At 40.2% G+C, this 13,544-nt stretch overlaps 1 protein-coding gene and 1 pseudogene across 2 annotated transcripts in view; one reads left to right on the forward strand and one right to left on the reverse strand.

The window, feature by feature from the left end:
- Nucleotides 1–7,229, forward strand: part of ACSS1 (acyl-CoA synthetase short chain family member 1) — a 67,868-nt gene extending 60,639 nt beyond the window's left edge. The window contains exon 14 of the mRNA XM_082746601.1: nt 6,360–7,229. Coding sequence (XP_082602727.1) covers nt 6,360–6,539 — 180 coding nt within the window. The 3' untranslated portion in view covers nt 6,540–7,229. The remainder of the gene's footprint in view (nt 1–6,359) is intronic.
- LOC309872439 (small ribosomal subunit protein eS25 pseudogene) lies at nt 1,247–1,849 on the reverse strand (annotated as a pseudogene). Its single transcript has one exon. The product of its transcript is annotated as a small ribosomal subunit protein eS25 pseudogene (transcript).
- Nucleotides 7,230–13,544: the final 6,315 nt, after the last annotated feature.

The raw sequence follows: 13,544 nt of genomic DNA on the forward strand, positions 1-13,544 counted from the left end.
CTTTAATCCATTTTGAATTTATTTTTGTGTGTAGTGTAAGAAAGTGATCCAGTTTCATTCTTTTGCATGTTGCTGTCCAGTTTTTCCCAATACCATTTGTTGCAGAGTTGGTGGTCTTCTTCCCATTGGTTATTCTTTCCTACTTTGTTGAAGATTCATTGACCATATAGTTGTGGGTCATTTTTGGGTTCTCAATTCATCTTTGTGTTTATTTTTGTGCCAGTACCGTACTGTTTTGATCACTACAGCTTTGTAATCTAAGTTGAGGCCTGGAATTGTGATGCTTCCAGCTTTGCTTTTCTGTTTCAAGGTTTCTTTGGATATTTGGGGGTCTTTTGTGGTAACGTATAAATTTTAGAATTGTTTGTTCTAGTTCCTGTGAAAAATGCTATTGTATTTTCACAGGAATTGCATTAAGTGTGTAGTTGGTTGGGTAGTTTAGACATTTTAACAATATTTGCTCTTCTAATCCTTGAGCATGGAATATATTTCCATTTCTTTGTGTCATTTGCAGCTTCTTTCATCAGTGTTTTATAGTTTTCAGAGTACACATCTTCAAACCTTTTTGGTTAGGTTTATTCCTAGATATCTTTCTGGTTTTGGTGCAGTAGTAAATGCAATTGATTCTTTAATTTCTCTTTCTGCTGCTTCATTATTGGTGTATAGAAATGAAACAGATTTCTGTATTTTGATTTTGTATTCTGTGACTACTGAATTCATTTATCAGTTCTTGCAGTTTTTTGTTGGAGTCTTTTGGGTTTTCTACATAGAGTATCATGTCATCTGCAAATAGTGAAAATTTTATTTCCTCCTTGCTGATTTGAATGCCTTTTATTTGTTTTTGTGTGATTGCTATGGCTAGGACTTGTAGTACTATGTTGAGTAACACTGGTGAGAATGGACATCCTTGTCTTGTTCTTGGCTGTAAAGGAAAAGCTCTTAGTTTTTCCCCACTGAGGATGATATTAGCTGTAAGGTTTTTTTGTGGGGGGGGGGGGGCCTTTATAGTGTTGAGGTCTGTTCCCTCTAACCCTACTTTGTTGAGGGTTTTTTAATCATGAATGTACTGTATTTTGTCAGATACTCTTTCTATACCTATTGAAATCGTGTTTTTTATCCTTTCTTTTATTAATATGGTATATCACATTGATTTGCAAATATTATACCACCCTTGCAACATAGGAATAAATCCTACTTGATAATGGTGAATGATTTTTTAAATGTATTGTTTGCTAGTTTTTTATTGAGAATTTTTACATCTATGTTCACCAGGCATATTGACCTTTAGTTCTCTTTTTTAGTAGAGTTCTTTTTTCTCTTTGGATTTAATAAAGTTTTATTTTCCAAAATGTACAGTTGGTGGGATCTGTTCATGCATGTTTACCAGCAGCAGGGGCATCTCCACCCTTGGTATTTCTGGTGTAAATTACTTGAGTTCTGTGCTTTGAAACAAGATTTTAATGAGTCCTTTACTAAGGATCCCCCGAACAACTGCCCTGGCCAGGAAACCTTGAATCTTCAGTCTCCCAGAGACAACAGCAGGAGTTATAAGCTTATAGTTGGGAACTTGCTTATAGAGATTGTCATATGTCACTTTTTCAAGCAAGACCAGGTTATTGAGCTTGTCCCAAACTTTGTCTTTGGACCCCTTTTTTCTGGCCTCACTTCTGGATTTGCTCAATCGGTCTTTATCTTTTTTGGCTGACTTCCCAGCATCTTTCTTTTTCTTGTCCTTGGGCAGCATGGTGAAGCTCAGAAAACAGCAGCCACACTGCAGCCTGGCTAAAATGTCAGACAGTAAGTTTAGTGGAATCTTTACCTGGTTTTGGAAGTTTTCCTTCCTTTTATATTTTATGGAATGATTTGGGAAGAATAGGTATGAACTCTTCTTTAAATGTTTGGTAGAATTTGCCTGTAAAGCTGTCTGGGCCTTGACTTTTGTTTGTTGAGAGATTTTTTATTACAGACTCAATTCTTTGCTGGTGACCAGTCTGTTTAAGTTTTCTATTTTTCCTGCTTCAATTTTGGTAATTTATATGATTCTAGAAATTTATCCTTTTATTCTGCTTGTCCACTTTGTTGGCATATAGCTTTCCATGATATTATAATATTGTTTTCTTTCTGTGGTGTTCGTTGTTATTTCTCCTCTATCATTTGTGATTTTATTTGGGTCCTTTGTCTTTTCTTTTTGGTTGGCCAGAAGTTTATCAGTTTTATTTTTTCAAAGAGACAGCTCTTGGTTTCATTGACCTCTCCTAGTGTTTTGTTTTGTTTTGTTTTTATTGTGTTCAGTGAGATAACATATAGTACATCATTAATTTTTAATGTAGTATTCAACAATTAATTGGGTATAGCACCCAGTGCTCATCACCACACATGCTCTCCGTAGTACTCATCACCTGGTTAACCCAGCCCCTGAACCCTTCCTGTCTGAAACCCTCAGTTTGTGTCCTAGTATTTTTTTTAATTTTCTATATAATTTATTTTTCCTGTGATCTTTATTATTTCCTTCCTTTTGCTGGATTTAGGCTTCATTTGTTGTTCTTTCTTTAGCTTCTTTGGGTTTAAAGTTAGGTTGTTTATTTGAGAATTTTGTTTCTTTTTTTTTAAAGATTTTATTTATTGATTGATTGATTTATAATTTTTTTTTATTTTCAGCATAACAGTATTCATTATTTTTGCACCACACCCAGTGCTCCATGCAATCCATGCCCTCTATGATACCCACCACCTGGTACCCCGACCTCCCACCTCCTGCCCCTTCAAAACCCTCAGATTGTTTTTCAGAGTCCGTAGTCTCTCATGGTTCACCTCCCCTTCCAATTTCCCCCAACTCCCTTCTCCTCTCTAACTCCCCATGTCCTCCATGCTATTTGTTATCCTCCACAAATAAGTGAAACCATATGATTGACTCTCTCTGCTTGACTTATTTCACTCAGCATAATCTCTTCCAGTCCCGTCCATGTTGCTACAAAAGGAAGATGTGGTCCATATACACTATGGAGTATTATGCCTCCATCAGAAAGGATGAATACCCAACTTTTATTTATTTGACAGAAAGAGATCACAGTTAGTCAGAGAGGCAGGCAGAGAGGTGGGGGGGAAGCAGGCTCCCTGCTGAGCAGAGAGCCCGATGTGGGGCTGGATCCCAGGACCCTGGGATCATGACCTGAGCTGAAGGCAGAGGCTTTAACCCACTGAGCCACCCAGGCACTGGGGATTTTTGTTCTTATTGTAGGTCTGTATTGTTAGATACTTCCCTCTTAAGACTGCCTTTGCAGTATCCCAGAGGTTTTGTACTGTTGTGTTTTCATTTTCATTTGTTTCTATGTTTTATTTTTCCTTTGATTTCCTGGTTGACCCATTCATTGTTTCATAGCATGCTGTTTAACTTCCATGTATCAGTGATTTTTCCAAAGTTTTTCTTATGGTTGATCTCTCATAGAGTTATGATTAAAAAAAAAATGTGCATTGTATGATTTCAGTTTTTTGTGTTTGTTGAGGCCTGTTTTGTGACCTAATAGGTGATCTATTCTGGAGAATGTTTCATGTTCACTTGAAAAGAATGTGGGGGCACCTGGGTGGCTCAGTGGGTTTAGCCTCTGCCTTCAGCTCAGGTCGTGATCTCAGGGTCTTGGGATCAAGCCCTGCATTGAGCTGTCTGCTCAGTGGGGAGCCTGTTTCCTCCTCTCTCTCTGCCTGCCTTTCTGCCTATTTATGATCTCTGTCAAATAAATAAATAAAATCTTAAACAAAAAAGAAAAGAATGTGTATTCTGCTGTTTTAGGATGGAATGTTCTGAATATATCTGTTAAGTCCCTCTGGTCTAGTGTGTCATTCAACGCCACTATTCCATTATTGATTTTCTGTTTAGATGATCTATCTATTGGTGTATGTGGGATGTTAAAGTCACCTACTATTATTGTATTGTTATCAATTAGGTCCTTTATCTTTGTTATTTTTTAATAAATACTTGGGTGCTTCCATGTTGTGGACGTAAGTATTTACAATTGTTTATCTTCTTATTGGAAATCCCCTTTATGCTCATATAGTGTTCTTCTTTGTCTCTTGTTACAATATTTGTTTGTCCAAGATAAGTATTTTGTCCAAGATAAGTATTACTAGATGTTTCTTCACCCCCTCACTTTCAATCTGCAAGTGTCTATAAGTCTAGAATGAGTCTCTTATTAGCAGCATATAGATAGATCTCTTTTTTTATCCATTTTGGCACCATGCACGTTTTGATTGGAGTGTTTGGTCTGTTTAAAATCAGAGTAATTATTATTGCTTTCATTTATTTATTTGAGAGAGAGAGAGAACATGCAGGAGTGGGGGGGAGGGGCAGAGGAAGAGAGAGAAGCAGACTCCCTGCTGAGCAGGGAGCCTAAAGCAGGGCTCAGTCCCAGAACCCTGAGCTCGTGACCTGAGGCCAAGGCAGATGCTTAACTGACTGAGCCACCCAGGTGCCGCGATTCAGAGTAATTATTGATAGACACATATTTATTGCCATTTTATTACTTGTTTTGTCATTGTGTCTAGAGATTTTCTCTGATAATTTTTTGTCTTTGTCACATTTGGTTTCTCCTTTGTGCTCAAAGAGTCCCTTTTAAAGTTAAAAATAGAACTACCCTACAATCCAGCAATTGCACTACTATGTATTTATCCAAATGATACAAACATAGTGATTTGAAGGGGCACATGCACTGCAATGTTTATGGCAGCAGTGTCCACAACAGCCAAACTATGGAAAGAGCCCAGGTGTTCATCAATAGATGAATGGATAAAGAAGTGGTGTGTATGTACACACACACATGCACACACACACTGGAATATTACTCAGCCATCAAAAAGAATGAAATCTTGCCATTTGCAGTGATGTTGATGGAACTGGAGGGTACTATGCTAAGCAAAATAGGTCAGTCAAATAAAGACAAACACCACATGATTTCACTTATATGTGCCATTTAAGAAACAAAACAGAGAAACTTAGTGGAAGGGAAAGAAAAAATATAAAATGAAGGTAGAGGGGGAAGAAAACTATAAGAGATACTGATCTCTAGGAAACAAACTGAGGGTTGCTGGAGGGGAGGTGCGTAGGGGGAATGTGTAACGGGGTGATGGGCATTTAGGAGGGCACTTGATGTAGTAAGCACTGGCTGTTATATGCAACTGATGAATCACGAAATTCTACCTTGGTATAACTAATGATACAGTATATGTTAACCAAATTAAATTTAAATAAAGAATTTTTAAAAAGAGTCCCTTTTAATATTTCTTGCAGGGTGGGTTTAGTGGTCACAAACTCCTTTAGTTTTTGTCTGGGAAACTCTTTATATCTTACTCTGTTCTAAGTCACAGGCTTCCTGGATAGAGTATTCTTAGCTGCAGATTGTTCCATTCAGCACTTTGAATATATATACATACATCTCTATATGTATCTATATGTCTATATATAGATATATGAATACACACACACACATGGTTTCCGAACACATCTGGTTTCCGAACACATCTGGCGTCAGTGCAGAAAACACGCCATACCCCTATCTGAGGGAGTCTATGTTGGGAATCAGGTCTGGGGAAGAGTGGGGCCACCTTTCCAGTCCCATTAGGTTTCCACTCCTTTATTAACATTTTCCCCACAGTCTTCGTTGGTTCAGAGCAGATCCGTGGAGGTAGGAGTGGCCCCGGGCTCATCTGGTATTACACAAATTCAAGCTGTTGGCCTGGAACAGAGTTTCAGGGAGACCTGAACTCCCATAGGTGAACTCACCCCTCTCAAAGATGGATTACTGTTAAATAAGTTCAAAACACAGCTCTTAGCATATTCCTGTTGACATTAAGGGGGTCATGATTGTTTGAAAATGTTAAATGCTAAATTTTCAAACACTGAACAAGACAACATTTTCTCTATAGTAGCTCTTACCTCTTACGTCAGCAAAAAGCAACCTTGGCCTGGGCCAGTGGATGGAGACCAGTTGCCATGGCATATGCATGGTTCTGTTGCTACTGGGGACCTGTCAGTAATATAGCAAATGGGAGACAGAGGTATCGTCAGTGAGGCAGAAGTGAGTATGGGCAGACCCTGCCTGAAGAAGGGCTTCAGCAAAACCCCTAACATATGGTTGATCCTGACCTTTGGATTGATATTAATTTATGTCCAAACTGTGGGAAGAAAAAAAAAGAGAACACAGGCCTTCGTGTTCTCTAGGTTTGTTCTGGCAGCTCAGTCATTCATTCCTGAGTCCCTAGTGAGCGTGTCATCCCTGGGGCAGAACCTTTCCTATCCCAACACAATTGGATACTGCTGGGAGTCTGGGTGCCACCCAAACTTGAATGCTGTACCTCTTCCTTGCCAGGTAGTGAAGCGTCTTCCAAAAACTCGGTCTGGAAAAGTCATGCGGAGGCTCCTGAGGAAGATAATCACAGGCAGAAGTCAGGATCTGGGGGACACGACCACCCTGGAGGACCCCAGTGTCATCACAGAAATCCTGAGTGCTTACCAGAAGTACAAAGACAAGCAAGCTGCCTCTCAGTGATGACCTCTAATCAAGACCCAGTGCCTATACCCTTAACTGTCCTTCCAGAATGTAGTTCTCAGATTTGCTCATTTCCTACTGTCTCAGAAGCAGTCCTCTCCCAGAGCATAACCCATACTGCCCCCGTGTGAAGTCTGTGCTAAGCCCTGCCTTCTTACTGCTGAGAACCTATGAAGAGGTACTATGAGACATGCTTAGCTTTTGTTTCCCCTTGTCCTGGATTTGGTTTCCTGGAATGAAAATCACTGTCATCTCCATTTCTGTGTACCTCCTGGCAGCACAGGAAGAGGAAAAGCCTGGTAACATATGCCTGCTCAGATGACTGAGAACTAGAAGCAATCATGTTTTTTTCCCCAGATACAAAAGGCAGAAATTTTATTTTTGTACTTTTATATTTTGGAAGAATGTACAAATACACACATGTAGTATGTGGATTTACATGCACATGCTCTTTGTAACATTTAGAATTGTGAGAATCTTTTGTGCCTCTGCTTATGAAAAAATATGAAGATGGTCAGAGGGTACATTTTTAATGTTTGGCATATTGGGGAATCCATATTGGCAATGTTTATACCTCTGTCTAAATATAGCTATCTTGAGAACTTTCAAGCTTGTAGCATCCTTTTTTTGTGGGGGGGTATATATTTCTATTTCCCTTGGTTTATGTATAATAAAATCTAACTCTTAAAATTGATGGTATGAATGTGCTGATTTTAGTTCTAGAACCATTCATGTATTGTTTCTCTAAGCTGTGAAGTGGAAAGTTTTCCCTTTCCACCTTGGATGCCTCTTGGTAGGAAGTTAACATGCCCCAAATATGTGGGATGTTCAGGGAGGGAAGCCAATGAAAACTCAGGTGACTCCTCATTACGGCACTAATTTGGCTAGATATGGATCCTTGAAAACTGCCCATCCTTTTTTCTGTGGTTGGTATGTTCCAAGGATGAGACTTGTAACTCTGAAACAAGTCTCTCTCTCTCTTTTTTAAGTATGCCTTAAGTCATCTAACATTAACAAGATGGTATCAATCATTAGGTTGCAAATCATTACGTTGATTATTTATTAGCTAAGCATGCAGGGGCCAATGGGATGGAGTACAGGTGACAGCAGCCTGCTGAGCTGGGTTCTTGGGAACAGGGAAAGGTTTTCCTTATCTATACCCCATGTTATATGGTGCCTTGCAGTTGTGTAGGTGTTCAAGGGGTGTCTGGGGTACTCAACACCTACTGTGGATCACAACCGTGCTTGCTTCTCTCTGATTAGATGTGTATGCCTATGACACTAACAGGGTAGCCATTAGCTGTAGCCCGCAGATATACTGAGTGATGGTCCGTTCTCTGTTGCAAAGCAACAAGCAGTGCTTAGGAACAGAGACCTGTGGCATGTGCGGTGGCCCTGGTGGACTGTAGTTATGGCACTATTTATGAAATGGCTTAGATATAAACTTGGACAGTGACCAGTACAGTTCAAATAAAGCTTTATTTTGTTCATTCTTTTCTCTCTGTGGTGATATTTTTGATCAAATAATGCTATTGTTGTTGTTGAATATAATCCTAAAGACAAACTGGAAGGGGCCTATTAATTCCAAAGAGAACACTTAAAAAGCCATTTGAGAGGAAATCTATTACAGGGAAGAAATATAGACTAAGAGCTCACCTACCTCAGACTGTTATTTGGTAAACCTACTGGTGTCTAGATTGCTGTGCTATCCAATACACTAGTTCTACGTAGTTCTTTAGGTGTAAGTAAAAAATATATATAGAGAGAGAATAGAATGGAATAAAATAAAATATTCTGTTCCACAGTGACAGTAACCACAGTTCACATGCTCAGTAGCCATGTGGCCAGTAGCTACAAGATTGGACAAGATGGACAACAACATTCCCACCATCGCACAAAGTTCTGGTGGTGGTTGCTGTTCTGGAACACCCAACAAGAATGAGGCAGCAAAAATGATCTCAGGGTCATAGACTGCCTTCCATGAGCAGCACAGTCTTGCCCTGACTCGGGGTTATCCTTTCTCTAGATGTTGGGGGATGAGAAGAGTGGGCAGCTACAGTGAAAGAGGAGACATCAGTGGTGTGGAAACAGGGTTGGACTGGGATCCAGAGATAGCTAATCTCAGTGTTAAGGGTGTCTCCAGGACAGCATGATTGACAATAACCATAAATCCCAGAGGCAAATTCTATTCAGATTCAGAAGAAAAGCAGTATGTGATGTTGTTGAAGAATAGTTCTCATTTAGGGCACCTGGGTGGCTCAGTGGTTAAGCCGCTGCCTTCGGCTCGGGTCATGATCTCAGGGTCCTGGGATCGAGTCCCGCATCGGGCTCTCTGCTCAGCAGGGAGCCTGCTTCCTCCTCTCTCTCTCTCTGCCTGCCTCTCTGCCTACTTGTGATTTCTCTCTGTCAAATAAATAAATAAAATCTTTAAAAAAAAATAGTTCTCATTTAGAGCAGCTAAAAGAAAAGTTGTGCTCAAAGGGAAAAATTCAACTATTCAACATAATTTCTAAAGGGCAAATGTCCATATTAAATAAAATGGAAAAAAAGAAATCACAGCTAACATTCATGACATAAGTGCACAGTATTTATCTAAAGAGAGATCATGAGTTGGTTCAGGTGAATGCTCATCCCTGATTTACTCACCACAATGAGTTCATGGTGAAGAAAAGGGAGTATGAATTCTCATACAGTTTCCCTTGCCTGACTGGAGAGAGGGCTGTGGAATTAACATGAGCTCTTGGTTGTTGTAGAGCTGAATTTGCACCCCCTGCATGGACCACCCTTGTCTGGCTCCACCCTTGATCCCCAAGCTCAAACCAAAGGTGTGGCCCCTTCCTGCAAGAGCTTGGAAGAATATCAACTGTATTTTATTTTTATTATTTTATTATTATTTCTTTAGGTGTTTACTGTTGACCTCTGCGTAGCTCTATGAACTGTTATTTTGGATTGGGTTAAGAAGCCAAAATCCAGGCCAAGAGGAAGCTTTCCTGGAGAGAGTGCTTTTGGAGGGTGTGGTGATGCCAAATAGAGTTGTAGTGACCTCTAACTGGAGTTCTGTAAGTTTTCCCTTCATCAGTTTGGAAATTTTGTTGTATAATATGAATAGACCAAATAAATACATAATTTCTGGGTCTGTCTTTGGTTTTTGCAGTATTATTTTTTATTGACTTGTTTTTATTCATCCCACTTGGGCTCTGTAGGGTTAGATCTGTAGCTTGATATCCATCTTAATCAGTTTTGGAAATACCTCACTCATGACAGGAATCCATCAAAATCCTAAAGGAGAACACAGGCAGTAACCTCTTTGATGTTAGCCACAGCAACTTTTTTCAAGACACATCTCCAAAGGAAAGGAAACAAAAGCAAAAATGTACTTTTGGGACTTCATCAAGATCAAAAGCTTCTGCACAGCAAAGGAAACAGTCAACAAAACAAAGAGGCAACCCATGGAATGGGAGAAGATATTTGCAAATGACACCACAGACAAAGGGCTGATATCCAAGATCTATAAAGAACTCCTCAAACTCAACACCCAAAAAACAGATAATCACATCAAAAAATGGGCACAAGACATGAACAGACACTTCTCTAGAGAAGACATACAAATGGCTAGCAGACACATGAAAAATTTTCATCATGGGCCATCAGGGAAATTCAAATCAAAACCACATTGAGATATATCATTACACTGGTTAGAATGGTTAAGATTAATAAGACAGGAATCAACAAATGTTGGAGAGGATGTGGAGAAAGAGGCACACTCTTACACTGTTGGTGGGAATGCAAGTTGGTGCAGGCACTTTGGAAAACAGTGTGGAGATTCCTCAGAAAATTAAAAATAGAGCTACCCTATGACCCTCTAATTGCACTACTGGGTATTTACCCCAAAGATACAGATATAGTGAAAAGAAGGGCCATATGTACCCCAATGTTCTTAACAGCAATGTCCACAATTGCCAAACTGTGGAAAGAACCAGATGCCCTTCAACAGAAGAATGGATAAAGAAGATGTGGTCCATATATACAATGGAGTATTAGCCATCAGAAAGGATGAACATTCAACTTTTATATCAACATGGACGGGATTGGAGGAGATTATGCTGAGTGAAATAAGTCAAGCAGAGAAAGTCAATTATCATATGGTTTCACTTACTTGTGGAACATAAGGAATAATAGGGAGAACATTAAGAGAAGGAAAGAAAAAGTGAATTGGGGGGAAATTGGAGGGGGGGACATGAACCATGAGAGACTGTGGATTCTGAGAAGCAAACTGAAGGTTTTAGAAGGGAGAGGGGTGGTGGAATGGGTGATGGAATACCCTGGTGATGGGTATTAAGGAGGGCAAGTATTGCATGGAGCACTAGATGTGGTACATAAACAATGAATCATGGAACACTGAAAAATGAAATAAAATAAAAAATAAATAAATTCAACAATAAAAAAAGAAAAAGGAAATACCTCACTCATTGTCTCCTCAAATACAGTTTTCATCTATTTGGTCTCCTTTTTTGCAGATCCCGAACTTCCCATATGTTGGAACATCTCACCTTCTATTTTTTAGATCTCTTACTGCTTTTATCTCCTGTGTCCTGAAAGTAGAGCCTGAGATGAGGGCCTTCATGTGGGTGATTTACTTAGGAATGGGACTCTAAGGACAGTGCAAGCAAGTGTGGCATTGGGTCAACCAGAACTTTGAACCACTGCTCCCTTCACCATGACTCAATAGGGAGGGATCTTAACCAGTGTGTCTATGACCCAGTTCAGAATGAGCTGTCTGAAACTCCACAGGGCCTCTCAACTTTCTCCTCTGGAGTCTGCAGATGCACTCAGGAAAAAGTGGCTTCTGGCACTGGGATCATCTCCCTGAGTCTCTGTCCCCCCAAAAGCCCTCCTGTCTGCTGCCCTGGTTTATAAGTATCAGAGTACCATTTTTGTTCTCACTAATCTTGCTCTTCAGAGGGAAAAGAGGGGGAAGAAAAAAAAGGAGCCTCTGTTTCTACACTCTTTTTCTCAGTTGTCCAGATTCCTCTTACCCCTATCTTAAGGATATGTAGAGAATAGGGGATGCCCCCAAATTTGTTCCCAATCAGCCATGCCAGAGGCAAGCTGTGACCTTCCAAGCGCACCCCCAGGGAGTTCCATCACAGTGGTCTTTGCAGAATGTGAAGGGGAAGTTCCTGTCTCCACTAGTCTTTATTCCAAATAGCAGAGAAGGAGCTGGTTAGTGACCCTGGGGCTTGCAACGAAGTGTACCAACTATGACCAAGGAGGTGACAAACCAGAGGGCAAAAATCTGAGGTAAAGTACACCTAGAAAGAGCACAGGGGAAGAAAGCCAGGTCTGGCTGGCCTAGAACATCATCAACAAACTGGAAAGTACCAAGGAGTTCAGAATGCCTGCTGGAATAGATGACCTGCCAACTTCCTTTGCAGACAAGGTGGAATTTTCTTGGTAAGATCCACCAACTGGGTAACTGTGTATAGTCTCCTTGCTCCTGCAGACCAAACTTCTGCTGAGCAGCCTTCTGGATGCACAGCCTCATTTTGGGCTGATTCTTTCCCCAAGAAGGATGTCACTTCAGCCAAGCATACATCTGTTTATTCCTGAGCCAATGAAACACTTAAATTTTATACATTTGCACAAAAAGAAAGGGCAGAAATTGTCCAAAGGGAAATAACTGGTTGTTTTCAAGAAACGGTTTCTGGATGTGATGAAATGTAATTAACGAGTGACCTGTGTCAACCAGGATACATCAGTGCTAAGATTCCCAAGGAAACGATGGAGCAGATGAGCTCATTTCTCAACAGAGGTAACAATAATGATGTCCAGGTCTATGTAGATGCTGACTAGTGAATGTCTTTCCTACTGAGCAACTTTTCCTATCAAGTCAGTGTTGACCTTAAGAATCCTCCTCATTAGGGTAATTAAGGCACTTTTCTCCAGTCAGCTTACTAATAATCCTCATCTCTCCCCTTGCCTACTTCTCACTGGGGCAGACATCATTCAATGTGCCATCCCCACCCTGCTCATGCCTGTGCCACCTAGTCTCCTCATTCCTCCCTGCCCTGAATACTCAGTGGAACAGGGGACCTGGTCCTCTAACATGGCAATCGGACGTGAGCATCTCACCAAAGTCGGGAACATCAGAGTCTGCTTCCAGGAATCTGGAATGCAGATAAAGAGAGTTAGTTAAAGATAGATAAAGAAGTGTGTAAACCTGGTGATTCACATACCTGCACCCCGGGGCATAAAAATATATTATATGTTTATAAAAAATAAAAAATTATATATAAAAAAGATAGATAAAGAGTTAGTTAAAGATAGATAAAGAAGTGTGTAAATCTGGTGATTCACATACCTGCACCCCGGGGGATAAAAATATATTATATGTTTATAAAAAATAAAAAATTATATATAAAAAAAGATAGATAAAGAGTTAGTTAAAGATATCTGCAGATAAAAAGAGTAGTTAACTGGTGGGACACCTGAAATGGAAGGTCATGAAGAGCTGGGATTGAGGCAGTAATTGTCTGCATGGGCATGTCCAAGCAGAGAATGCTGGCATATGAGATAGGATGCATTTAGGAGCAAGCACATACTGCTCAGCTGACCGACCTTGGATATACAAGGGGTGGTTTTCCTCATGTTACCCAGAAGCCCAAGGGTACGTGGTTACTGGCAAGAGTCAGCAGCCTAGGTTTTCTGTTCTCATAGTGTTGTCTTCTAGACCTCAGGGTGATTTTCCACTGTCACAAAGATGCTACTGCCATTCTAAGTATAACTCTGGGGTCAGAGCAGGATAAGAAAGGGCAGGACCCTATCACTCCTTTTTTAATTTTTATTTTTGGAAAAGCAAGAACATTTCCTAGAGGCTAAAAGAAACCTGAGATTTCTCCTTTTAACTCAAGGTCAGATTGTAGCCTGTGTCACTGTATTCAGCTCTAATAAAAGGCATCAAGGACAAAGACGGACAGTCCCATAATAAGGCATGTCACAAATCAC

The sequence above is a fragment of the Mustela nivalis genome, assembly GCF_964662115.1.
Source record: "Mustela nivalis genome assembly, chromosome: 8".
Classification (NCBI taxonomy): Eukaryota; Metazoa; Chordata; class Mammalia; order Carnivora; family Mustelidae; genus Mustela; species Mustela nivalis.